Source organism: Belonocnema kinseyi, chromosome 10 (assembly GCF_010883055.1).
Source record: "Belonocnema kinseyi isolate 2016_QV_RU_SX_M_011 chromosome 10, B_treatae_v1, whole genome shotgun sequence".
NCBI lineage: Eukaryota > Metazoa > Arthropoda > Insecta > Hymenoptera > Cynipidae > Belonocnema > Belonocnema kinseyi.
This window is the reverse complement of record NC_046666.1, coordinates 85237486-85264976: the sequence shown is the minus strand read 5'-3', so window position 1 is coordinate 85264976 and position 27491 is coordinate 85237486. Positions and strand designations below refer to the sequence as shown.

The window sequence follows — 27491 nt, the reverse complement described above, 5'->3', positions numbered from 1 at the left end:
TTTTACCAAATTTGGCCCACATTCTCTTTAACATGTTTACTTTCATTTCAAATTTTTTCAGGCTCACTTCGCTCGCAAGTTTAAGCGCGCCCGGGGCGCGCGACGATTGAGACTCGCGCTCATTTATTCTTTGCATTTGGAATGCTTGAAAAAAACTTGCTCAAAAAGGTCTCTTTTAGATGGAAGTATTTATATGCGTCTTCATATTCTGAATGGCCTACTTAATTAAGTATAGTCAAAGATTAAGTTTCTCAAAGCTCTGTAGGCTTTGAGGTACACATTCTCATCGTGACACTCGCGCTGCGCGCTCCATTTCCGACGGACATATGTAAACAGGTTTTGTTGGATTTTTTTCTCGTAACTTTCGTCGTTTTTCCACACTTTTTTTTTATTTTACTTTTTTCAACGTTATTTTTCACGAATAAAACAAAAAGTACGCGTCCTATCAAGAAGTGATTCTTAACGAAATTGTAGATCCTTTCTTTTAGGACCTAGAAAAAGTGTGCCAAAGATGGATTCGATTCGTTTATTTTTTCGAGAGTTATCGTGTTTGCGGACGGACGGACGGAGAGACAGACGCCATCGTGAAAACCTGATTTTCGGATTCAGGGGGTCTCGAAACGTGGAGATCCGTTAAAAAAGTGTGATGTCAAATTTCCGACAATTCTAATACTTTCTCAATCATAAATGATGAGAACGTAAAAACGTGGTTTTTTCACATGCTCTCCAGGTATAACATTTTTAAGGTGAAAAAAAAGAACGAGAAATCCGATATTATTATTCAATTTGATATTTTTGGTATTGCTGGTAATAAATAAACTACTAAAATGATCAATTTCAGAATGGCGGTCGGAACATAGATTTTTCAGTTTGTGTGTAATGTTCGTTTTAATATCGTAATATCGTTTCAATGTTCGTTTCAAAAACTTACTTTCAACAATAATTATTATTATTTAAAAAATATCAATAGAGAGTCCAATATAGCGGATAAAAAAATGTTGTACAAGAACAACGCCAACTCAGTCTTTTAAACTGTTCTGTGACCATAAAATTTTTTAGCCACGATTTATATAAACCAGATATAGATTTAAGGTTTTGCGCCTTTGCTGATTTCAAATTTGCCATGACTTTTGCAAAATTAATTTGCTTAAACAATTTGTTTAAATAAGTTATTGCGTTCTTAACCAATTTTGCAAAACATATACAGAATCAGATTTAATGGCTAAAGTTACATCCGTAATAGTTTTTTTATGTCTTCAGTTACGCATTTTAATAAATAAATTAATAAATAATTAATTTTGGAAATTTAATAAAACTATTTATGTTCATAAGAAAGGCAAAGAAAATAAAAATAGCACATCAATTATTTAAGGGGCTTTTGAATACGCTTAATCCAAAAATGTGATTAGTTTTGTAAAATGAGTTTGTTTAAATAATTTGTTTAAAAAAATTGTTTTAAAAAAATCAATTTTTCAAAAGTAATGGCAATATTCGAAAACAACGATGCCTCAAACCCTTAAAACTATATCTGGTTTATATAGTTCGTGGCTAAAAAATTGTATGGTTACAGAAGAGTTTAAAAGACTGAGTTGGCGTTGTTCTTGTTATTATAAAATATTTTTTTATCCGCCATATTGGACTCGCTATTGATACTTTTAAAACAATAATAATAAGGATTGTTGAAAATAAGTTTTTAAAACGAACATTAAAACGATATTACGATATTAAAACGAACATTACATGCAAACTAAAAAATTTATGTTTTGGCTGCCATTTTGAAATCTAGCATATTGAAATCTAGTATATATATATATATAAAGTCGGTTTTGATTCCTGTAGAATCAAACTGAAGGGCTTATGACAAAGCCACCGAACCCGTCCTCGGGGATGCAGATAGACGGTCCCTTTTCCAAGGGTTTTTCCTGAGTATGGTTACAAAAATGAATAGGCAGTCGCGGAAATAGTCCAGGGGTGGTCCCGAAGGAATTAACCCCCAAACGGAGGTGTGAAAACCGTGCCGAAAGCTGAATGGCACCTGGTTGAGGTGTCTAGAACGGTGACTCTGGGATATCGGGCGACCTCTCACATTACCCAGCCTGATCCCTGCATGGGGGCCTCTAGAAGGATGGACGAACCTCTTTCCCTAGCTTCTCGTGGGAACAATAATGATAACACAAAACATAGTTGTACATAGTAATTGCGATTTAAAACTACAGAACGCGCCGAACTCCCGACAATGGGTCTGCCAACAATGCCGACCTCTCTATAGCTGGAGGTGCCCATGAAGATGGATTTAATGCGATCGATCGACGGAATCTCAGGACCTTTAGGTGGACGAAGCGACTGAATCGCGACTGGCTAGAGTGCTACGATGCGAGTGTAGCCCCTACACGGAGTTACATAACACGACTGCATGCTCTTTGGTGCGAAAAACACCCGGAGCTATCGCACTTTTCGCATCAACGACTGAACAAGCTGGCAACAGAGAAAGAGAGGCGACACTAAGACAAAGCACGGGCAGGCATCCGATAGAGGAAGAACGATGCTTAATGACCCGGAGAAACATCAACACCAAGGTTTCTCTCAAGCCTAAATATCTGGCTGAAATAGATGACGAGCTTCGTGGACATTTTTCCGGTGAATCCGACCTCTGGGCTATCAATTATTGTGTGTATAATGCAGCGAGAGCTTTGGCCGATGCGAACCGTAAAACAAAACCAACGTCTGATCATAAGACCAAAAGACGAATGCATCAACTTGCCATAAAGATAGGCTGGGCAAGACAGCACGCGTCCCGCATTCAATGTGTGATTGACTACATCACATCTGGCAGGAATTTTACCGCCAAGGTTCGAAAGTTTGCGCGCCAACTTCGGACCCGTTATCACACACTTAACAAGTCGAAGCTGCTGACCATCAAACAACATATTGTTAAGAGTATTGCTAAGAAAGTCTACAGCGGAGAGCGAGGTGGGTAAGAGAAAATCAACAGTTTCTTTCTGACCCATCTCGACTCTTCCAAGACCCTCCAGTTACTGTCGACCACCCGCCCAAATCACAGGAGGTCAAAGTGTTTTGGAGAGAAGTCTACGAAGTGCAGCATATACTGGACGAAGACTCAAATAATATGAATAACTTCAAGTAGCTGTGTGATGCCTTCATTCCGCTCTGGGACCAGATGGTATTAAGACCTTCTGGTGGAAGAAGTTTCCTTCAATCCATCAGCATTTGGCTCGTAATTTCTCCTCATATTTGAAGTCAGAAGAGCCCATTTCGGAGTAGTTGGTGAAAGTACGCACAATACTCCTGCCGAAAATAGGAATCTTAGCTGACCCGAAGAATTACAGTCCAATCACTTCTATCAACACATTGTATAAGATATTGACTGTTATCCTAAATGAGAGGAATGTTAGGGCAATTGATTGAGGCCGCTTTGGAAAACCAGATTTACTATCTTATCTAGAAAAAATCACGTGACAAATAACAAGGTCACCTTTTAGAGTGGTGTCTTTCAGGGCGACATCATGAGCCCACTCCTCATTTGCCTCACATTATTGCCACTATCTCTAGCACTTCGCCACTCTGGCGGGTACTTTTGCGGCAAACCTGCAGATCGAATGTACAAGGTCACTCATGTATTTTACATGGACGATCTTGAGATCTATGCTAAAAACAAAGAGCAATTACATCTAGCTCTAGGGATTGTCGAACGATATACTAAGGAAATAGGAATGGAATTTGGGTTACAAAAATGCGCCAAGGTCTCATCGGGCAGATTTGGTCTTCCGAACTGTCGGCGAGGAACAATGTATCTGCAACGAACATGTTTGCCTTCCCGGTTGTACTCTATTCATTTGGAGTGGTGCCATGGATGCAGAACGAGCTCAGATCCCTTGATATCAGGACACGAAAGGTTATGCACTTGAAAAAAAGCATGTATCTAAGGTCTTCTGTTCCGCGACTTTTCATCTCACGCCGTCAAGGTGATCGCGGAATATTGAATCTTGAATATCTTCACAAAAGGATTATTCTGGGTGCAGTACATAAAGTCGCAAATGGAAATATCCTGTTCTTAAAATGGTCAGGAAGCACGAATAGTGGACAAAGGAGTTTTTCTGTACAAAGCAGCGGAGGAGCCTGCCGAAACACTTGGACTTAACTTCAGTATTAGGGGTGAGAAAAATGCATCAAATCTTATCTATCTCGAGTACTCCCTCCTGAAAACCCGGTTTAATAAAGCGCAAGAACAAAACTTCAGTTAACAGCTCCTCGTTACGAGGATGCACGGCATATTTCATAGAAATGTGGAGGATAAGTCAATGTCGTGTGACCTAACCTTTCCTTTCCTTAGATCACCCGGATTGAAGTCTGGCATGAAGGGTTTCATTTTGTTATGTCAAAACGGTGTATTTCCACCTTAAAATACCGTCGCCACATTTTGAGCCTAGATATTCCCGATGATAGCTGCAGGGCGTGCCATGCACACCCTGAGCATTTAGTACATATACGATCTGGTTGTCCAACTCATCCTAGAATAACCTACATCCAGAGGCACAATGCGAATCTAAGAGTGCTTTATTATCATCTCTGTCACTCTTACGGCATCAACCTTAATATCGCTTCTCTAAATTCTTCTAGGGAAATCGAGTCAATGGTCGAGAATAAGAAGTGCCGCATATACTGGAACTTTATATTCTCGTCAATTCTTTCTGTTGCACACTCGAGGCCTGACATGGTTCTTCTTGACTTCGAGAAGCGAACCATGTTTGTCATCGAATTTTCGGCACCAGCTGACAAAAACAGCGTAGCCAAGGAGAATTAAAAGAGACAGAGAGGTATAGAGACCTTGTAATGGATTTGCGACGATTGTACCCGGTCGTCCTGGGGTCTCTCCATGTCCTTAAGGTGCACGAGACTTTTGCCGGATCAACGTATTGATTCCGTTACAGACTGTAACCACCAATGGTATCACGGTCGTGAGACGTGGTTGTAGCTGAAATTTTACAGCGATTTCGGTGGGATCGGGTCCTTTTCTATGGAACTTACATATTCATGAAGTTTCTTTTGCTTCTGTTTTTAGCGCGAATACGTGTACTTGAAAGAATAAAAACGTGTATAATTCTCTAATAAAAGAAAGAAATCAATGTATTAGTTTTGGTATTACAGGTGCTGCAGTTAAACAAGGCATTCAAGAAAATAACCATTTTTATTTTTACTGAAAACATTTTATCCTTTTGTACAAAGAAATGTGCAGTACTTGATAAATGTTGTTACTCATAATGAAGTCTTCTTTGTAAAGATTGGATGGAAGCCTTTAAAATATTTTTTGATGTTTCTTTGAGAGGCGAAGACGTACTGCACTGTTCTCAGTATAAGTTAACTCGATTAAGAATCAAGTGCAAGGAGAAATATAGAAAAACATTCAGTATTTAAATAATTGGTTTTCTCAACGTAAGCTATACAATATCAAAATGAAAATTAATTTACAGATTAACTTTATGGTTTTTTATTACATATTTTAAAGAATATATGTGTGAACTCGTAATGTAACTGCGTATTAGACAATTCTTGTATATTTGCACATTTTTATAGATTCTTATTATATAAAAATTACGAAATCGTAATAGTAAGTTTCCACTTTATCTAAAATACCATTAATTATCTAAAGTTGTAACTAGAAATACCGTGTTCCGTTTCAGAATTAAAGTGCTGCCGGCGATGGTGTTTGATAACTTGAATTCCCTGGAGACACTAAGTCTACAAAATAATAAACTAACACACATACCGGACGACATAACGGAACCCATCCTTGATACATTAAAAGCTATTGATATAACAGGTATGTTTATGATACTTTTTTTCGAAACAGTGCAAAATATATATTTGTGGTGACCCAAACGCATGTGACAACGTGTGATAAAACTTGCAATCCTTGGCATATATGCTAACCTCTTGTCTTTTATGTGTGTTTTAGTAGGTTGCTTAATTGGAAAATGTGTTATTAAATGTTATATTACTATTTTTAGAGACATGATAAAGCATTAACGCTTTATCATGTCGGAGCCTACATTATTTCGAGAATATGATATCTCATACTATCCCCAAAATATTTTTTTTGCGTTGTACACACAGGCTAATTTTAATTGAAACTTTGTAACTTCTGAAGGTTTATTCGAAGGCTTTTGGATTGCTACAACCTATAACACGTGGTCGGTCTCAAACTATTGCAAAGTCTATTTGTATTTGTATTTATTTATCAAGTCCATAGGGATAAATAGCCCTATAAGGAACAGATATTAAAGTATGTATTAAAATTGGACAGTACCTGGTCTAAATTAGGTAATAAGAATAATATGATAGATTTATAGCTACGTATGACAGGTCAGCATAAGTTGATAAGTTAGATTTAAATAATAAGATGTAAATACTGGTTCCTAAAAATTCTATAATAGTATACAATTTAATAGTGCGCCAAATTAAGCACGAGTAATGAGCAATATAAAAATAAAAAAGAATACTCTGCAAGTTAGTTACGTTTGTTTCTACAAGTATGTATCTATGTGGCTAAGTAAATTAAATTTGTGGAAGCTATCAATGCGTGATTTCAAGACTAGGGTTTCTTATGTTAAATAAGTGTTCGTAAAAAGATTTTTTGAAGTTGTAGCCAGTGACGTTTGGTAGAAAACGCTTTTGTTTGTTCACGCTCTCTGTGTTTGTTTAACTAATAAATATTTTTTAGAATATTTAAACTGTTATCCCGTTTCCAGCATATAAAAATGAACATGAGGGAGATGGTGACCATGAGCATGATTGTCACCATCTCTCTCATGCCCATTTTTATATGCTGAAAACGGGGTAATAGTTTAAATATTCTGAAAAATATTTTTGAATTGGAAAAGGACCAACGTTTGAAAATTCTCCGAAATTCTCAAGAAATAAATAATAAATAAATCGCATGTTCGCTACATTCCTATTTATAGCACTAAGGCAGTTAAATGTTCATTACAATCACCATAGTTACAACTGATAGAGAAGCAACCTTCCATTCAGTACTTTACTGTTGTTTTATTTTTTTCGTAGCATGTTTCATTTGTCAAAATTTTTTTATTTTTCATTTTTAATGTAGTTTCATACGAATAAAATAAAAACTATTGGTCATACGCTATTTTCGGAAATTATCAGCACGATCAACGAAAGTAATATTAAAAATTACTGCTGACTTCAAAACGTGACTGCTTGTTCAAAAATTGAGCGAGAAACTTAAAAACAAACCGTTAAAAACCCTACTAAATTAAAATGTCCAAGTCTCTAATTTCAAGATGCAGTTGGCGATTACTGCTGTCTACTGCTAGAGCGGCGCAGCGCACAGTGGTCTGGAATAGGAATTTACTGTTCATAATCGCTCACAGCTCGTATTTCTTAACCGATTTAAAAGTTTTTTTTTTTAGAAATGCTCAGTAATTAATTTTTAAGAGAACTGTGGTGTGCGTTTTTAAAATTTTTTCACAGAGCAACAATATATAAACAAATATAGTGACAAAATTGATATTTTAGCTTTGTGAATTTTTATCTCAAGAAAAAATACAGATAAAAAACTCACTATCAGCCAGAATTGTTGCACATGCATTCATAGAACATTATTAATTTTAATAATATTTAACTACATTATTATAAACAATTTTTATAAACAAATTCTTATTAGTATTTTTTATCATAGAAAAAAATCGTTTATTTCACGCTAGTTGCTAATATTTTTCACAAGAGTCATAATTTGTAACAAAAAAATTAGTATGAGTTAACAACTATTGTTTTTATAAACATTTCTATAAACAAATTCTTTATAAACGAGTTTTTCTCATAGCTGGATTGATTTTTCTGAACAAAAGTGATTGACAATTGTCTTTAAAGCCATTTATATACCTTAAGCTTTATCAAACATAAACAATAAAGATTGTTTATAACAATTTAGTTAAACAAGTCTCCTAATCGGCCGTTTTCTCGTAGAAAAAAATGTTTTTTTCTTTAATAATTGTTAGAGTGACATTTATTGCGGTGACTAACCAACGAAATGAAATAAAGAATAATTTATATGATTGTTATAAACAATTTTTTCAACAAAACTATGATTTATTTTTTTTTTACATGCAAAAAGGACGGGTTTCAACTGAAATTATCCGACAATAAACTAACAGTGATTCCAATCAATCATTTTTGAGATAATCTTATTCGAGTTATTGAATCAATGATAAAATTGATACTTATAATAATAATGAGATTATTATAAAAAACTGAAAATAAATAAATTACGATTCAGAACTCGAATCATTTTTAGATTCGAATTGTTCTATTAGTTCATCGAGTTCTTGATTAAGTTCAGCTTCAACTTTTTCCCATTCAGGCTTCAAGGATGCAATAAAAAGATCTGAGGACTCAAGGAGTTTGCAAATTAGGTCGTGCATATCATGTTATAGACAGTTTGCTACAGAAATTGTTATTAACAATTACGCAAATTATTATTTAATGTCTCATATCCAATTTTGGAATCACTGTTAGTTTATTGTCGGATAATTTCAATGAAAAACCGTCCTTTTTACATGTAAAAAAATGAATCATAGTTTTTTTTTTAAATTGTTTCTAACAATCATATAAATTATTCTTTAATTTCGTTGGTTAGTCACCGCAATAAATGTCACTCTAATAATTATTGAGGAAAAAAACATTTTTTCTACGAGGAAACGGCCGATTAGGAGACTTGTTTAACTAAATTGTTATAAACTATCTATATTGTTTATGTTTGATAAAGCTTAAAGTATATAAATGGCTTTAAAGACAATTGTGAATCACTTTTGTTCAGAAAGATCAATTCAGCTATGAGAAAAACTCATTTATAAAGAATTTGTTTATAGAAATTGTTTATAATAATTAAATTAAATATTATTAAAATTAATTAAGTTCTATGAATGCATGTGGAATAATTTCGGCTAATAATGAGTTTCTATCTATATTTTTTCTTGAGATAAAAATTCACATAGCTAAAATGGTCAATTTTGTCACTATATTTGTTTATATATTGTTGCTCTGTAAAAACACTTTTTAAAAATCAAACCACAATTCTCTTAAAAATTAATTGCTGAGAATTTCTGAAAAAAAACTTTTGAATCGGTTAAGAAATACGACCTATGGGCGATTATGAAGAGTAAATTCCTATTCCAGACCACTGTGCGGCGGTCGCCGACAATTTCTCAGATTTTGTTTCTCAAATTCTGCTCGTGCTGTGACTTACGATAACTTATAGGAAAACTGAAATTGGCAATGCGGAATCTGCGAATTCTCATCCTCGATGTCAGCCGATAAAACTTCAGTAATATTAAGGGGTTTCCAAGATATGACAATGAATTTCCAAGCGTGTCTGCGTCGAACCTCAGTCGGAGAGCACCGCATACGGCCAGAATCGTTGCTAAAGCGGCTAAAATTCGTTCCAGACACGCTTGGACATTTTTAGTCGCATTCCGAGAACCCGTAAGACCTTTTAAAGTTGTGTCTGTTTAAAATAAAGATAAGACTTTAAAGTATAATTCTTATACATTTGCGATTTTTGCTACAACTTTCCTAGGACATGCCACAAGTTGTAGTCGAGGTACAAAATTCGAGAAATTCTTCATTTTTTTAAAACTTCTCGCGTAGTATATTCTCTCCAAAATTTCAAATATATATGTGTAAGTCGGCAGTGATTTTTAATAATACTTTCAGTGATCGTGTTGATAATTTCCGTCGGTAGCGTATAAAAAAGTGATTCATAATAAATTTATAAATATTTTTTAAATACACAATTTTTTCCTATCTTGTACAGCTTGAACGCGAAACCGAATTATCGATTTTGCATTATTTTTGGTTTAAATTAAATTTGAAATAATTTTGAACGTTTTTCTTCTCTTGACTTTTTTCATATCGTGCGCTGTTTGACTTAAAATATTCATTTTAGTTTTTTTGTATGGATTTTGAATATTCCATAACTGTGCTAATTTTTTTGTCAGAAAAAGTTATTAGGATAATTTGTTCGCCTTTCCGTGTACTATAACTAGCCTTACATAGAATTTTCAAACCTTAAGAAAAGGTGGTCTTCAAATTTTTGAAAATGTGAGTAACTTTTTAATCTTTCATTTAAAATAGCTGGTTAGCAAACTCGATTTTTATTTTTTGTCTCTAAAACCGTGTGTCAGAGCACAATACAATCCGATTAGTCTTTCAAAAGTTTTTCGCTATACAGCTGACGACAAGAATAACTACAACGACGGTTCGTATCAGGACAACTTTACGCCGATCATCTCAGCCATGTCAATGATCGCTTTGCGACAAGTAGACGTCGTTTTCTTCTCAGTATGATGAGAATATAATAATTAATTAATTTTCGTGTGATAAAAATAAGATTTTTCAATTTTTCAAGAAAATTAAAAAAGTTGTTATGCTAATCTTTTAGGGCATCGGGATAAATTTTTCGTATTTTCCTGTACTATAAAGAGTTCTACATGAAATTTATAAATCTTCAAAAAAGTGGTTTACAAAATTTCAAAAATGCTTTAACTTTTTTAATTTTTGTCCTTAATTATTTATTTTTTTAAATATTATTATTATTAATTATTATTTATTAACAATTTTTATTGATTAAGACCTGGTCTTTCTTTTTGGTATCTAAAAGCTTCTGCCAAAGGTAATTCCAATTCGATTAGTCTTTCAAAAGTTAATCGGTATACAGACGACGTCAACGACCACGACGACACAGACAGACACCATCGTAAAACTCTTTTTTTCGGAACTAGGGGGTCTCGAAACGTGGAAACTTAAAGAAAGCTCGATAGTCAGTTTTCACATAAAAAATGTAATTCAATATCATTATCTTGTCCACTATATATAACTTTTTCACCTGGGCACCATAGAAGTTAAGTATTGCGTGTGATTAATCGTCGCGTTTAAGTTGGCGTTGAAATCCCTCTCGAGAACTCTATTATTAAAATTGGTAATACACGCCAAGATTTCGGATTCCAGAAGAAGAAATTCTGAGACAGGATAATTGGCAAACCCACCCCTTACCCCTCTCGCCGCTCATCAATGTCCTACGAAAGAGCACGTAATTATCAAGGGCAACGAAGCTAGAGAGATGAATAGATCCTAGCCAGGTTTCGGAAACTTCAATAATGTGATAAAAGAATGAACTGCAAGAAGTGCTTAAATTCGAGAAAATATGCTAAGAGAGATTGGATAATTACAAGACAAATACTTATAGAAGCGATAAATAGAAAGTGTTAAAGCACTTAACAGTAATGTTGTTCCTATAAATATAAATACAAATAAAATCCATGTTATCCCATGGTAAGCTAAAATATTTTAGTAATTCCATATCGAAGATCCTGGATTTCTTTAGCTTTGACGAAAATTAATGCCTTCCATCTAAATACAATTAGACTGGTCTATTACCAGGAATCTCACCCAGCGGAAAAGCTATATCTAGTGCCGTGTCGGAAAGATTTATATTGACTTTTCTGAATATGTCTGTCAAAGTTCGGTATAGATTTTTGTCAATTTCTGAGTTATCTAGGACGTTGAAAATAAGGATATTTTTGTCTTTTGATAAGGATTGTATTCTGCTAATTTGCTGAGCCAATGTGTCCACCTTTTTCCAGGGTTTCTTGTCTATGTTGTAATTTGTCGTTGTTTGAATTTAATTTGTTTATATCCTTACTGGATATATAACGCTGCCTTGATTTCCTTAAGTATGCATATCCATGTTGTTGACCATTGTACTGAGCGGGCTTGGGTGTATGACACATGCGGCTTTGAGTTGACGACAGAGTACTGACGTAATATATACTACACACTACCCGCAAACTTTTATAATTTTCGCTTTCTTGCACTTCCCTACCGAAAAGAATCTTTGAGTATATACTAAAAATTCTTTAGGTCAAAGAAGCTCAGAGAAATTCTCCGCAGGCACTCAGGTAGATATTTGTAAAGGTCTAGGAAGCTCGCTTAAATGGTCTGAAGGCTTTAAAATATCCTTTCCGAAATTGAAATAAGAATACGATCATGAATTCAACTAGAAAATTGTATATCAGTATATAAGTTATAATTATAAATAAGTATAATGAGAAAATTCATCAATTAAAAAAGTGTTAATAATTTGAAGAGAAATTTAAAAAGGGAGAACGGATTAGCCACGACCAACTACTGTAAATAACTCTGCCGGCCCGGTACGTGACGAATACAAAAGGAACATTATATTACCGTCGCACCACTCTTAAAACGACCACTAAAAGGATCTTGAAAAGGACCCAATCTCTCAAACTATCTCCGAGACTATTTTTTTTCAAATCGACTTTGTTTATAGACTCAAATTGGCCAAGCTATTTCGCTAAAGAAAAATTAGAGATTTCTTTCGGTAGGGTTCACTTGTACAGTCACATCAAAACACCAAATAGAGATATCATAAGGCCAGTAGCAGCTTCAAAGATATAAAAGACCAAATCTATATTGCTTTTTCCAAGCAAATGAATGCAGTAACCGGAAAGACATGCGTACCCGACGCTATCTTAGACGGAACCCATCTAACCTAAAAGTCAATTAATCAAAATGTTCTACCTGTCCTACTGCTTCTCTTGAAAGAAGTATGACAGCGCTTTTCTCCCCCTTCAGCTCTGTCTCTCCCTGCCATGCACAGAGAAAACAAGGGACTAGGTAAGCCATTGCGGGGGTGATGCAATGAGGGGGGAGGTCCGCCACCTTTTGATGTCCCGCGACAAACATGGCAGCGCTCACATGTTTATATTTTCTTGCACAGTTTGTCGGCAAAAATGGTCGTGCGCATAATCAAATGGCACATCGTGAGATGGCGGCTCTCCCCGCTCATGAAATTCTCCCCCCTCCCGTGGATTCAACCCCGCTCGACAAGTTAGGATAGCATGCCTGGTCCCGTGGTTCCTATGTCTATTCTCCCTGATCTTTCGTCGGTAACTGGGACTTCTCCATACAGCACCTACTGCAACCGACAGATGTCTCTGCACTCTTTGGCCGCCTATCTTCCTATATTTACCTTTATTTTTATTTATTATCCCTTATCAGCCCTTGCAGACACACTTTTCTCTAAACTCTTGTCCACAACTTCGCTTGAATTCTTATCAACCTAACCTCCTGGGTTCCACCTTCATACTTTACTCACACCTTTTAAACAAATTTGTTAAAAAACTCTTGTTCCTGTCATCTAAAATGTTCTTACAACCGCCACCAACATGCATATCCTTAAAAAAAATTTGTGGCATCTGATCCTAAAGCTTCTTTCGATTCGAAAGGAGCACATCGCATACAGTTTCATTATTTTTCTTTATCAGTTCAAACTAAAGTTGGACGATTTTCATTGTACACATATTACTAGTGCCTGAAAAGTAAGAACGAGCTTCCTGAACACATTAGGAAGCTTGAGGAAGTTGCATGAGAATTTTAATACACTTATTAAACAGTTATTTATTTTAATTTCAGACAACCCCTTACTATGTGAATGCAACTTAAGCTGGTACGCTGCATGGTTGAAAATATTACGCAACATGGACGATGAAGTTATGTCCAAAAGAAAACCCATCTGTACAATGGCGTCTGAACATCGAGAGTATGCTGTGCAAGATATTCCTTTGAAAAGAATGGGATGTGTAGGAAAAAATGCAGAACGAGCAACGTCCACGGCTACGGGTACCAATGTAACAAATATGATGAAATTATTGACGCTATTCACTGAAGCGATAGTTTTATTTTATTGTTGAGAAATACTGTTTTATAAAATATCCTGATTAGAATTTGGCATAAAATGCATAAAAATTCAGTCGAGTCTCGACTGGTATACTACGTATTCAGGAAATATTTTCCTTAGTTTATGACTTTTATTACATTTAAACTGATTCCCCGACACACACATAATTTATTTATGTGCTTGTTGCACGAATTGCTTCTTAGTAAAGAATGCAAGTTTTGCTTCAATCAGTTTATTCATTCGCACCAAAAATTGTGAGTATAAATGTCATCTGAAGAATCTAATTAGAAAAAAAATTTATTTTAGAGTGGTGCCTATCAGGCTGAACATCAGTTAAGTAAATGTGAGCAAAAGGGGGTTAACAAAATCGCCGGAGAAAACATGATTTAAGAAAGATTCGGGCAAAAATAAGTTTAAGGTTGTATGCAAATCCTATCCCCATACAAATAGTAGCGCTCCGTGGGGCGCCGTCAAGCCATACTATATTGAAAAAATGTCACTGACCTGCATGGTGAAAATTTCAGTGCGCTACTGGCTTATAATTCGTATAGTTACCACTACTATGCCAGAGGCAGACTTGTAGATTGTGTAACGTCGCAACTTAAACCTAACCATCGCTAATCAACTGTCATGTGCATTTGAATAGCTTGGTACAGCAGACAAGCTGGAGAGAGAGAACAGTTTTGCCGCTATGCGATACTGTTACGTTTATCAGTTCGAAAGTGACTACAATTTCAATATTTTTTATTGAATTATCTATGAAACTACTTGGTGGAAAAATTGTATATATTCTTTTAAATTTGTATTTTCTAGCAACACTAATGCTGACATTTTTTAAATTCTTTACTCGAGCGTTTAAGTACTATAAATTAAAATGTGGAGAGTGCCTATGCATTGATCAGGAACTACATGTTAAAGTAGTCAACTTTGACATTAATTATCTCCGCATCGGTATGTTTAAAAAATTTGAAACTATTTTAGCATATAAATAATTATTTTATTTAAATATAGCTGTTTTTCAAAGAATTCTACCGGAGATTGATTTTTTTTACATACAACCTTAAAAAATCAGAAGTGTGTCGTACATTATAATATAACGATATAATAGGACGTTATATTAAAATATAATCTTATCATTATATGATATCGTTATATTATATTATACGACATAAGCGTCGTTTTCTTGGTTCATCTAAACTCGTTTATGCCCGTGAAGTTTTTGACTTATTTTGACGACGATTTTTTTAAAGCGCTTTTGCTATCGGCCTCTTAGATAATCTTCTTTATTGAATTTAAAACAGTTACAAGAAATTTCATTAGTTTCTAATCAAAATGAATCTTGAATGTTTACGAGCATTTTTGTCCTTTTCAGTTTATCCGCCAGGATGTTATTGATTCCTCATTAACAAATATTCAAAAACTTTATTTTTATACTAAAGCTTGTCATTACGAGCGTACAAGTATCGGATTAACGTTGACAATCGTCGCAGATCTGCGACTAGTTACAAACCTAAATAAGAAAGTGATCGAAAATTAGAATCTCACCACTTCGCATGCCTTCGCTTTATTCAAAATAAGATGCCTTCATAGAACATAATTGTATCCGTAATCCAAGATGAAAATATGGCTATAGAGGCATCGGATAAATATCGTTTTACAGATTCTTTACTCCCATAGTGAAAAAGAGTAGTGAAACGATGAAGATGGGTGCACGAGCTTTATTTGCGAAACGATACATATCAGAGTCGTTGCCAAGTTACCTGAATGTTGTTTTTCACAAATGCGGCATTCTTCAAGCTCACAGGGCGAGTGAGTTTTCTCGTTGATTATTGAGTAGAATTGAAGAAAGTATCTTAAGCTCAGGATGTTCAGGTAAAATAATTTTGCGACAACTTACACTTTTGTAGCAATTAAAAATTTGCTTAATTTTCTGCAGTAGTTACGTATGGGCATTTATATTTAGATCTAAAGTGTGATTGTTTGTATTTTCAATCTCTTAACAATAAAAAAATTGAAATCTAAAGTAAGAATTAACAGGTAGGTTTGATAAATCTGTTTACACGAACGATTTCAGTTTTTAAAAATAATTTCTTCATATCATCCTATTAAAGGAAATGTGTCAAGCCGAATTTTTACAGGCTTTAAAACTTGAGTTGAAAAATTATTTAAGTTATCTGAGCTTTAAGACGTAACATGGATTTCCCTAACTACCGGAAATTCATACGATATACATATCAATAAATTGCGTTCCCGAAACATATTTTATAGCTGTTCGTATATGACACTCATACACTTCTTATCAGTTCCGCATAAAAGTTTAGTGCATACTGCATAAACACTTCGTCTGAATTAATATTTGGAACATCTGTCACGTGGCATGACTGATAAAATTTGATAGGTATATTGTTGCCATGATTTTTTATATCTACGCGATCGTTTTATTAAAAATGTTTTTTGTTTCAGATAAATCAAAAACATTCTTATCAAAATTACCAATCAATATAAAAATTTATTTTAACAGTGCAGTATCTGCAATTCTTGATATTGATACTTTTTCTATTTTTAATCTTCAAAGCATAAATCAGCTAAGCATGCAGAAATCGTCGTATTCAAAGGGACTATATATATATTTATAATACATATTGTTCGGGAAATGCAACGTGGAAAGTGAAATAAAAGGTGTTCTGCTGTTACGTAATACGTAGGTAGATATTCACGCAACTTAGGGTACCCCAAGTAGAATTCAAAATTGGTTATGATGCTTATCTATGCCACATTAGATAAGAAACATCGGCCTAATTGTCACAAAATAATGGGGATCTTAAATATTATGTGGTCTTTGTACGGATAGTCAAATTAGTAAAAACCCTAACTTTTCCGCTTTAAGGGTGTTGGTTGAATACGACTTTCCTTTTTTTATAAAGTACGTCACTGACTCAATATATATTTTTCACTTAGGATTTGAGAACGAAAGAAAGAAAACTTGTCAAATATCCGGGATTTTGCGAGATCCTTAGTTCAATAAAATGTTGAATAATCAAACCTTTTGATTTTCCCGGTGAGAATCACTCGCAAATTTATTTTTTCACTCAAAATTCTGACATCATAGAAGAACTCTCGATACCAATAACATTTTCGAAGGGCCACGTCTTGATGATGGTGACCCTAAATTTTGCGAAATACGTCGCGAAATGGAGAAAAATGCAGAATAAATTGACGTATCCTGTGTATGTGTGTGTTGTAACTGCATTTGCGACCAGCCACCAGGCTAACTTTCACAAAATTAATATTCATCGCGAAAATAATGATTTCCTTAACAAAAGGTTTGATTTTTTAACATTTTATTGATCCAAGGATCTTGCAAAATGCCGAATATTCGATAAGTTTTCTTTATTTCTCAAATCCTTCGGAAAAAAACATATATTGAGTCAGTGCCGTACCTATAAAAAAAAATCAAATTCCGATGAAATCAACATCCTTGAGTAGATTTTTCTAGTGAGCAATGGTAGCTGCATAATTTTCTATAACATTTAGGTATCTGTTATTTTTTCAATATTATACGTACTGTGGTATAATGTTGAATGAATCCTTTGCAGTCAACGGCGCAATGAAAGTGTGCAAATATATATCATTTACGAACCAATTTTCATTTCTAGCCTAGAGATATTTATCTGCAATAATATAATACACATATATTCATATATCCGCTGTAAAAATCGTACACATATCGACAAGTTAATATTGAAAAAAATTAATAATTTTGTTTTCAATATTTGTTGTATTATGTATGTGTATATATTCGCGCTTGGACGTACTGGGTGACTGATTTCATTCTGCTGTGGTTTAAGTAATGTGATAGGAGAAGTAGGAATTTTCATTATTGCAGAATTCATAACTATAAGCAGACATATAGAGGGCCGGCTCTGGAATTTACTATTAAAAACAGATTGCAGTCCGTCATTCTTAAAAGACCCAGTGGGCACAAAATTAAGCGACGTCTTTACGAAATCGTTACCACATATTTACGACAACTTTACGATATCCTATGTCCATGTCGTTAAATTGCCTTTACGATATCGTAAAGATATCGTCAGATCATACGACATATTTACGATATCGTAAAGACGACTTAACGACATGGACATAGGATGTCATAAAGTTGTCGTAAATATGTCATAACGATGTCGTAAAGACGTCGCCAAATTTTATGCCCACTGGGGATTTGGGAGGTCTCACAGGTACACAAAATATAAATGTGGCATATGACATAGAATATCAGATACGTGTTCATCAGTGTTGCCGTTGACCGGGAAATTTCCAGGTTTCCGGATAATTTCGATACTGAAAGTAACATTTCGAAAAATCGCCAAATTCCGGAACGGATCGGAGCAGTCCATTTAAGTTATGTTTATTAAAATTAGTTGAATGTATCAGAAAGTAATAACCAAACATGATGAGAATTTTTCATTTGTAAGTTTCTTTTAGTTCTGCTCTAGGCTGAGTTTGCATAAAGAATGTCACTGCCAGCCCTGTCTTAGCTCGGTCGCTTTGAATATTCAGCAATGGGAAGTAGCATTCTACATGCCAAACTTGAGATCAATGGTTGATACTAGACTTAGAGCATATATTATATGGAGTGCTAATCAGGGGTAACTGTGCGTCTTAAAGATAGGTAGCGCTGTAAAAAATCTCAGATTACGAAAGTTCTTGTCACTCATTATGTACGGTATTACAAGTAGATAAAAAAAGACCTTAATATCATAAAAATCACCAAAGTTATGAAAGATTGAGAAAAAAGGACCAAATTCTCATTTTTTGATGTGTCCTTAGTTTTTTGATTTAAAACAATTATTTTATGGCTTTTCTTTCATAAACTTAAAGAACGAATACTAGCATTTTCATCAAAATTACTACAATCTAAAACTTTATTACACCAATCTAAAATTTAGAATGAAGGCCGTTAGTAGAGGCAGCATGCAATTACATTTTAGTGATGATTGTTATTTATTCTTTCGTAAATAATATTTATTCGTTTTAAAATTCTAAAACCAAATTTCTATTACGATTTAGGAATAGTTTACGTAGTAAATGAGCGAAACTTATATGTAAAAGTGGTTGAAAACTATGTTTTGCAACATGATGATTTAACATGCTGAAAGGATCACAGTTATTTAATAAAAAATTTTAAAACTGTGATGGTTGATAATTTCAACTGATTTTACAGTAATAAAAAAGAATCATTCAGTCAGAAATATTATAAAACATGTTGTTTTGTAATTTTAGTTTATTTGACAGCTATGCAATTTCTGGGAAACTTCGCTGAAAATTTTCGAATTTGTGCAGGTAGAATTCGTTTCGCCGCTAGAGTGCGCCGGAACGTTGCCTGGTCCCACGGCGGCAACACTGGTGTTTATTGACCATGCCATTTTATTTTTTGATGCGCCTTTGTCATTTCTTTCTTTAAAATGATAAGCATTACATTTCTGAAAATATCACCTTACCTGATTTTTTCATTTATTACTGTTTATATTCATTTACTTACCGGGAAGGATGACATAAAGGACAATTTTGGTGGTTAGTTTTTAATTAAGACTATTTGGAACAGTGAGTTTGAAACTCCGCATACTGTCAGATGTCTGGAGTTTTTTCTTACAATAATACAAAAGGAATTTTTGTGTAATTCAAAAGTTGCCATAATAGTTGGAATTTTATCCATCTTATTTTGAAATTTTATTGCCGTAATAGATGGAAAGAAGGCCCCCTGTCGTACACCGCACGAATTCAGCATCAAGGAAGTGTTTTTTCGAAAAAGTTGAAATAATAAAACTGTATGTAAGGAACCACCCTCTTTCTTTGATTTCCTAATAGCCAATGATGCCAATATTGGCACCCTGCGCTACTGCGCTTGCGTTAGTTCTGCGCGCTGGTTGGCCGCACTTGGGCTGCGATTCATAATTACCTAAAAAAACAATTCTTGTAATTTAACTAAATAATTATTCAAACATGAACAAGAATATATACAAATTGTATAACTTTTGATTTCAGGAAAAACAAAATTATAACACATATATTATATAAATAACAGTTTATTTTCATTGAATTCCAAAGACAAACTTATATTTACAAAACATTTAATTTAAAAAGAAATTTCTTGGAAAAGTGATTCAAAATAATAATTTATAAGTTTTTATTATTTTGTATATATTTTTGTGGGAATTCATATAATTATATAAGCTATAAATACATAAATTTTCACGATTGCATTGCAGTTATGCTTTTTTTCTATTGTTTTGCTTTAAGCGTTGTTTTGCCACGTCTCGCTGGAAAAGTAAGATATTCTGAGCTGAATTTCTTTTTAGAATAATATAAATATTATGATTATTATCATTATATTATATAATGTTAAGAAATGTTTTGTGAAATATAAGTCCGTCTTTAAAATTCAATAAAAATAAACTGTTTTTTATCAAATATATGTGTTGAAAAATGTTTCCTTGTCTAAAATCAAAAGTTATACAATTTGTATACATTCTTGTGCATATTTTAATAATTATTTATTTAAATTACAAGAATTATTTTTGAATGTAATTTTGAATTGCGCGCCCAGTGTGGCTAACCAGCGCTCAGCCTCAACGCAGGCGCAGTAGCACAGGGTGCCAACATTGGCATCCTTGCTAATAGCCTCGGATGAAGTAGAAACTCAACTGCTTTAATTTAAGGCAACATTCGCACTCCCAAAAAGAAAACGTCGAAACATACAACTAATCGATTATGTGTCTTAAATACGCCAACTACGGTTCTTTGCTGGCCCTATATTTTGCTTAGGACTCGTACGCAGCATATTTCAGTACTGAAATTCCTTAAGCCGTTGTCAATATTTTCTTTATCAAACTCAGCCAATCTAAAAGAATGAGAAATATTAGCAATCGGAAAAAGTATAATAAAATGAAAAGGGGTGGTTTCCAAAAGAAGAATTTATATGAAAGAGAGCAAACACTATAGTGCTTTGTGTATTTAAACATTAATATTAGATGATGTAGGATGCGAGTCAAAGATGCGGGATGGTCCACGCGACCCCCAAAAGAACCATGTCGAGACATATCTTCGCTACGGGAGCGCCGTAAGATTAATTATTATATTATAATAATAGATATATTAATTATGAATAAGCAGTATTTTTGTACAATATCTTACATTATCGGATCGTTGCCTGCGTCCTCGATGAGCGCACCCGGCGACTTATTATACCTTGACCCTCTTTCTACCATTGTTATAAGGACTAGCGCACTGTTAATATATGTGTATCAATGAAATTACGTAAGAAAGGAAGCCCCAAGTCCCTCGAGAATATTTAAGGTCTTTACAGAAAGTTATAATCATATCGCGAAGCAGCCAAGTTATTTCATTATCGTACGTGCTGCATGCGCATGCTCTTAAATTCGTCGCACCTTTCTGTAAGCACACGCACAGACTATCGCTTACAAAAGACAAATCCAAAAATCTCTATGTTTCTTGTACCTATACATACAACTTTTGAAATATTACTCATTCAACCTATACCTGCATTAAAATTGATAAATGTTTATTATATATTATGAAAGTAAGAATTATTACAACCTTATACCCACAATTACATATCAGATACGTGGACACCATGCCTAAGATTTAAATTAATGTTACAAATCTATATATTTAAGTACATGTATTATGTATAGGCACAATATGAAAATATAAAAGAAAAATATAGTCACTTATATATGTCTACTCAAGATTACGAATTTAAATGTATATTGATTGATATGACGATCATTGTGTAGGAGGTATGTGATTTATTTAAGTGGTTTAAGATTGCCAAGTGTTTGTTCTCATATGGATGAATATGAAAATCTATACGTTTAACAACCTGCAGAAACAGGGCTGTCTATTCAGATTTTAATACCTATATTCTACGTGAAATTGTTTATGACATTCATATATATATATATATATAGTATCATATCATATTATGCCTTTAATGAATTAAGTCTGTGTATGTGGTACTTTCAAATAAATAAAGATAACGTAACCATAAGTCTATGTTTTTCAATTTTTTTAAAATCATGTTGCTTTCCTATTTTGTATAATTTAAAAATGTGTACAGAGTTATAGGTGCTCAAATATCCATTGATTAAAATGTTTTAAAATTTATTTTTAAACGAACGGGACACCCTGTTCTTGTGGAGGCATATCACACGCAGGGAACATATCGCTCATTTGGCCCCTCGTATAGAAATATACCATTTTTACTATCCAGTTTGATTAATGTAACCAAGTTGGCAAAAAATAAAATTAACGCAACTGTCGCTTGCTAGGATCGTTAAGTTAGACTTGTCGATTTTTTATTTAGTAAGTTGGATCCTTTGAATATTAAATTGAAAATCTAATTAAACAATTAAACAAAATTGAATCAATTTCAATTTATGTTGTAATTTCACTTTTAATTGAAGAGCATGGATTTTAGATCAACATACGTTTTTTTTCTTCATACTAATCACAATATGTGCAAAAACAATTTTACATGAGACGAATAAATTCATTCTAATCCTATAATCATAATAGTTTTTTATTCAATGCCAATATTTTGAAATAAACCGTATAAAATATGCTCTAAGATATACCGAGGTAGTTAGACATTGAAACAAAGTTTTTAAGCTAAATAACAAATTTAATTTCTTTCGTTTAATTTATAAGATATAAAAAGCCATTTTTAGAGGGGGGGGGGGCAATCCACTAAGTTTAATGCAGTTCCCGACGTCAAGAATTGTTTGATCCTGTTAAAACAAACGATAAAATTAAACAAAAAATCGATTTTGTGCCATCAATTTCTAATAATAAGAATTTTTTGCTTGACCTGAAAAGGGGACCCAGTAGTCTAGAAGCGGACCCAGTATGCCGGATAAAGATATTTGGTCTTGATTTTGTCTTGAGTAAAGACTAATACAATAAAATTACAATTTATTCTGTACAATTTATTCGTATGCCTAGCTCGTAAGACGGAACGAAACTATGTTTGGTGTCTTAAGACGAATGGTAAGTTCTTAAGTTTTAAGGTTAGAGTATAATATAAAACTAAATTTACAGACAAAATTATTGTAATTGTGACCCTAGCAAATATTAATGCAACAAATTAGTAATATAATTTCTTTAAGAGCATCGATATATTCATCAAGACTCGCACTTCTCTTGTCTTAAGACAAGTCTACCTAGACAAGTCTTACCTCTTAGCACAGCTTAAGCCATAAATGCATGAGAAGTCACTCGATTGTGACAAGTATTACAGGAATGGAACATGATGTGGATACTATTCTGTAACACTGTTACCGTAAGGATATGTGGGAGTTCTGAAATTCTGCAAGGTAACTAATATTTCACAGAGTAATATAACTGCTACGACACTGGAATGTCAAAAGAGTTACAGGAACGTAACATAAAGTGCAGTTTGTTCTGTCACGCTGTTACTCTCAGGATACGTAATAGTTCTGAAATTATGATATGCATCTGATATATTACATATCGATAGAATTGTTAGGTCAGTAGAATATCACATGGGTCATAGATATGGAACATAAAGGGAACTCTATTTTGTAACGCTGTTACTGTAAGGATACGTAACATTTCTGGAATTCTGCAATGAGACAAGTATATCACAGGGCGATATAACTGTTATGTCACTAAAATTTCGCACGTGTTACAGAAATAGAATTTTAAGCGTGCACTGTTCTGTAACAATTTTTGACAACTTTTGTGCCGACGGTCGGGCCTAGCATTTTTAAATTTGCACCTTAAAATGTTTTAAACCCACTTTTTTATAATATTTTGAAAATAAAAAAATAATGAATACATTCCTGTGAGCAGGATTAGAGAAAAAAATTTACATCATGATATTGTTAAATATTTGTTACGGCACTATTGAGGGGCTGAGTCGAATAAGGGCACATATTTATGTCCCTTTTTTCGATCCGGTCCATAAAGTAATAAAAAATGTTTTAAATTATTATAATTATGTGAGGGCGGTTTATCAAAACGCGCGTTCCGACATAATGTGCGCAGCCTTTTCGCGATCACGACGTGTCGATAATTCTGCACATCGTGCACGCACCATGTGGACTTCGTGCCGACATATCGTTATCTGGGATTATTCAACAAAAAGTAGCATAGGATACCAACTTGAGAAAAAAGTGGACATCTGTGGCAAAATTTTTAGATATTTTGAAAATAAACAATAATTCATTGTTCAAATAATCACATAATATTTTTGAAAAAATGCACCACTCTAAACAATAAATAAATTGTAAATTTTATTTAAAAAATACGATTTTTTTCATTGTTTTCGGGAAAAAATAATTTTTTAAGTAAGTTACATTTATGGAAACAATTAAAATTGTTTCACAAGTCATAGTGGCTATTCAAATTGTCCATTTTTAATTATTTAGATTTAAAAAATGGCATAAACTACTGAAAATTAACAATAATACCTAAATATGTAGTTTTTCTAATTTTTGGGAATATTTTGACTGTTGTGAAGGGAGATAAGTGTGGGTTTAAATAGAAGTTATTAGTATCCTTTAATTCCGTAGACACTCCTTTTAAATCCCTAAAAAAACTTTTCACGTTTTGATTAAACCCTTAAGGGTATGTGTTCAATTTTTCGAAAATCCTCAATTTCTCCATGTTAATTAAATGGGATTTGCAAGCGCCTGGTGATGCGTGTCAATATTTAAGTTTACAACAACAAAAAACATTATGGATTTTTTTTCTCTAGAAATGGAAACTGGGAGGGGGGACCACCCTTATATACATATTGTGTTTGCGTGATACAAACTGACCGTTTGATGCGAAATATATTCCACACTTATTTTTAAATAATTTATAAACGAATTATTATGGTATGTATAATTTTATTCTAACAATTTCCTGCCTGCATAATTCATATTCTACGATTGCCTGAATAACAGAAAAAACATATGCCTTAAGTTTTTGGAATAAAAAAATATCTTTTGTATTACAATGGTAAATCTGATTGTCAAACGATGTATGTACTAGTATAGGTATTTCTTCTTACGGAAAATATAATTTCCTCAATTCGAAAAAATAATTGCATGACAGATATTATCCATTCTTCTTAATTCCTATTTGATTTAATAATCGCAGAATATAATTATTTCTCAACACATACTTGCTATGATGTGCAATATGAATGTACATAAGTACAATGCATAGGCAGATTTATTTTCATCGCGAAAGCCCTATTTCGAGGCAATACTTCGCAATCTCCCTCGGTCAACGCAGAGCCTAGAAAGTCGGGATAAAGTTCGAGCGCAGTTGGGGATAAGGAGCCCGAATCAGGCAGCCCCCAATGAGAGGCTCGACTGTATAAACCTCTTCTAGAATTTATAGAAAACGATCACAGAACAAATTCACATCGTTAAACTGTTACATATATGGTATGGAACTATTACAAAACATGATTACTCGGTAACCCTGTTCCTGAATTCTTCTAAACATATTTTTTGGCATACAAGGCTGTTCCACAATTGTTGGAGATCTCTGACAAAACAATGTTCTGTAACAGCATTACTGAACTGCTACATATATTTAGGGACGACATTACTGTCTCCTGGTTTAACCCAGAGGTTCTATTTTCAAGAATTATGCAACTTTTTTCGCATGCTAAAATGTCAGTACGCTGAATGAAAGCATGTTAGAATAAAGCACCTGATAAAGGAAAAACACAGGCCCCTTTATGTTGACAACTGGTTGATAAATGACACTATTATTTAGTGAATTATTATAGATTCACTAGTATTATAATTCAGCCAAGTTTAAATATGAATTAAAATTATTTTAGTTAAGAACACTTGATGTATTCTGTCAATATTGAATTGTTTCAATAATTTTACCCAGGTGGCGCGAGAAGACCAAAAATCATATTACAATTAGAAATAATAAGGCGAACATCTACTATATATTATACTTGGAAAATGATTCTGCGACTATACGAATTTTTGAGTTTAGTTCAAATTAGCCTTAGTTCAGATTTCCAAAACGGTCTTTCCCCATAAAAATTCATACCATATATAATGAATCCGATTTTAAATGAAAAGAGGAAGAAATATCTTCTAAAATGTTTTCAAAAAGTTTATATTTGACATAAATAAATTATTAACTTAATAGATGGCATTATTTATGGTATGTCAGTTAGTTTTTACTATTGCACTGAATAAGTCAGAATAAATAATGTACCATCTATCCACTCTGATTTATAGGTAAAGAATTACCGCATTAATCCAGATTTGCGCAGTTGGGAGAATACCATCTGTGCATGTGGATTTTTAAATAAAAAGTCTAATCGTATTCATTCAGACTTATAGTTGGGAAAAAACTATCTGTGCACGTGGGCTTTTAAATAGAGTCTCAACGAATTCGTTGAGAGATACACAGTCTAGCTAGTACTATCCATGCATGTGGACTTACACCCATAGAAATTTAGTTAAAAAATACGTTAAAACCGATATTACAGTTTAGTATAATCTTTTGCGATTTAGGGAAATCGGGTATGTATATTAAAAAGTAGTATAGTATTTATCAATAATCTATGCAAAATTCACTTCGGAAAATTAATATAAGTTCTACAAAACTTGTAAAAGAAAATGTGATACTTAAAATTCACTATATTCAATTTAAGCAGGACCATAATGTCAACTATTAGAAAGATTGGAATCTTTTTTTCACATTTTAAAAGAGAGGATTTTGAAATTTGCTAAAGACTATATTAAAAATTATGAGTCATTTGATACACATAACAATGTAGAATACACAGTCGCTGATGTAACTAACTTAACCTTTACTTATATACATAGTACGCAAACATATACATATAACACACGCATCGAACGCATATACGCTGTCAGAAGGGGTTTGAAGATTCCTTATATACTAAATTGTGACAATTTTTAGAATGTGAGAAACGGCACGGTGCTTAATAACTCGACATAGAAACATTCAAAATTAAAAGTAAAAACAGGCAAATATTCTGTTTTAATCATGTCAAAACTAGGATTGAATTAAATTCAAAAATATCTATAGGTTTTTCTTTTTTTTCACCCCGTTCCAACCTCACATTCGGCTTGGTAATACGAGTAACAGTGATGGGGCAAAAATTGTAGGTGCTCTGAACTTAATATAAATTTTTTATAAATGAAGAATATTATTATACAATTGCAAGGCCAACCATTTATAAGAAAAAAGAACTATAAATAAAATAATTCCTCATTTTTTTGCGAACAGAAGTCGTCTTTGAAATCCTTGACATCTTTTAAACCTTTTGAAATCTTTGTCAATTTGTTGAAATCTTTTAAAGTACTTAAAATCTTTGTGAAGTCCAAACAACCGACTTTCGAATGGAGGACATTCCCCTCCAACCAGTTTGTAAAGTTGCCAGAAAAAAATTCCCTCCAGGTTTGAGCCAAAACGGTTAGTATTAAGACGTATCGTAAAGGCCCTGAAAATCCCATAAGATTAACATGGGGAAATTTTGGATTTCGGAAAAATGGGTTTCAGATTTCTGGATTTAAACTTAGCTTGCTGAAGATATTAAAAATTTATTGGGGATTCTCTAATCTATCATTTCCATGAAATTACTTTAAATTTTTATGCACCC

General features: G+C 33.4%; 1 protein-coding gene across 3 annotated transcripts in view; it reads left to right on the top strand.

The window, feature by feature from the left end:
• Positions 1 to 14044, top strand: part of LOC117181634 (leucine-rich repeat-containing protein 15-like) — a 431057-nt gene extending 417013 nt beyond the window's left edge. For all 3 annotated transcript variants that reach the window (XM_033374520.1, XM_033374521.1, XM_033374522.1), the window contains 2 exons: positions 5700 to 5839; positions 13528 to 14044. In XM_033374520.1, the coding sequence (XP_033230411.1) occupies positions 5700 to 5839; positions 13528 to 13805 (418 nt within the window). In that variant the 3' untranslated portion in view covers positions 13806 to 14044. The remainder of the gene's footprint in view (positions 1 to 5699; positions 5840 to 13527) is intronic.
• The last annotated feature ends 13447 nt before the right edge of the window (positions 14045 to 27491 follow it).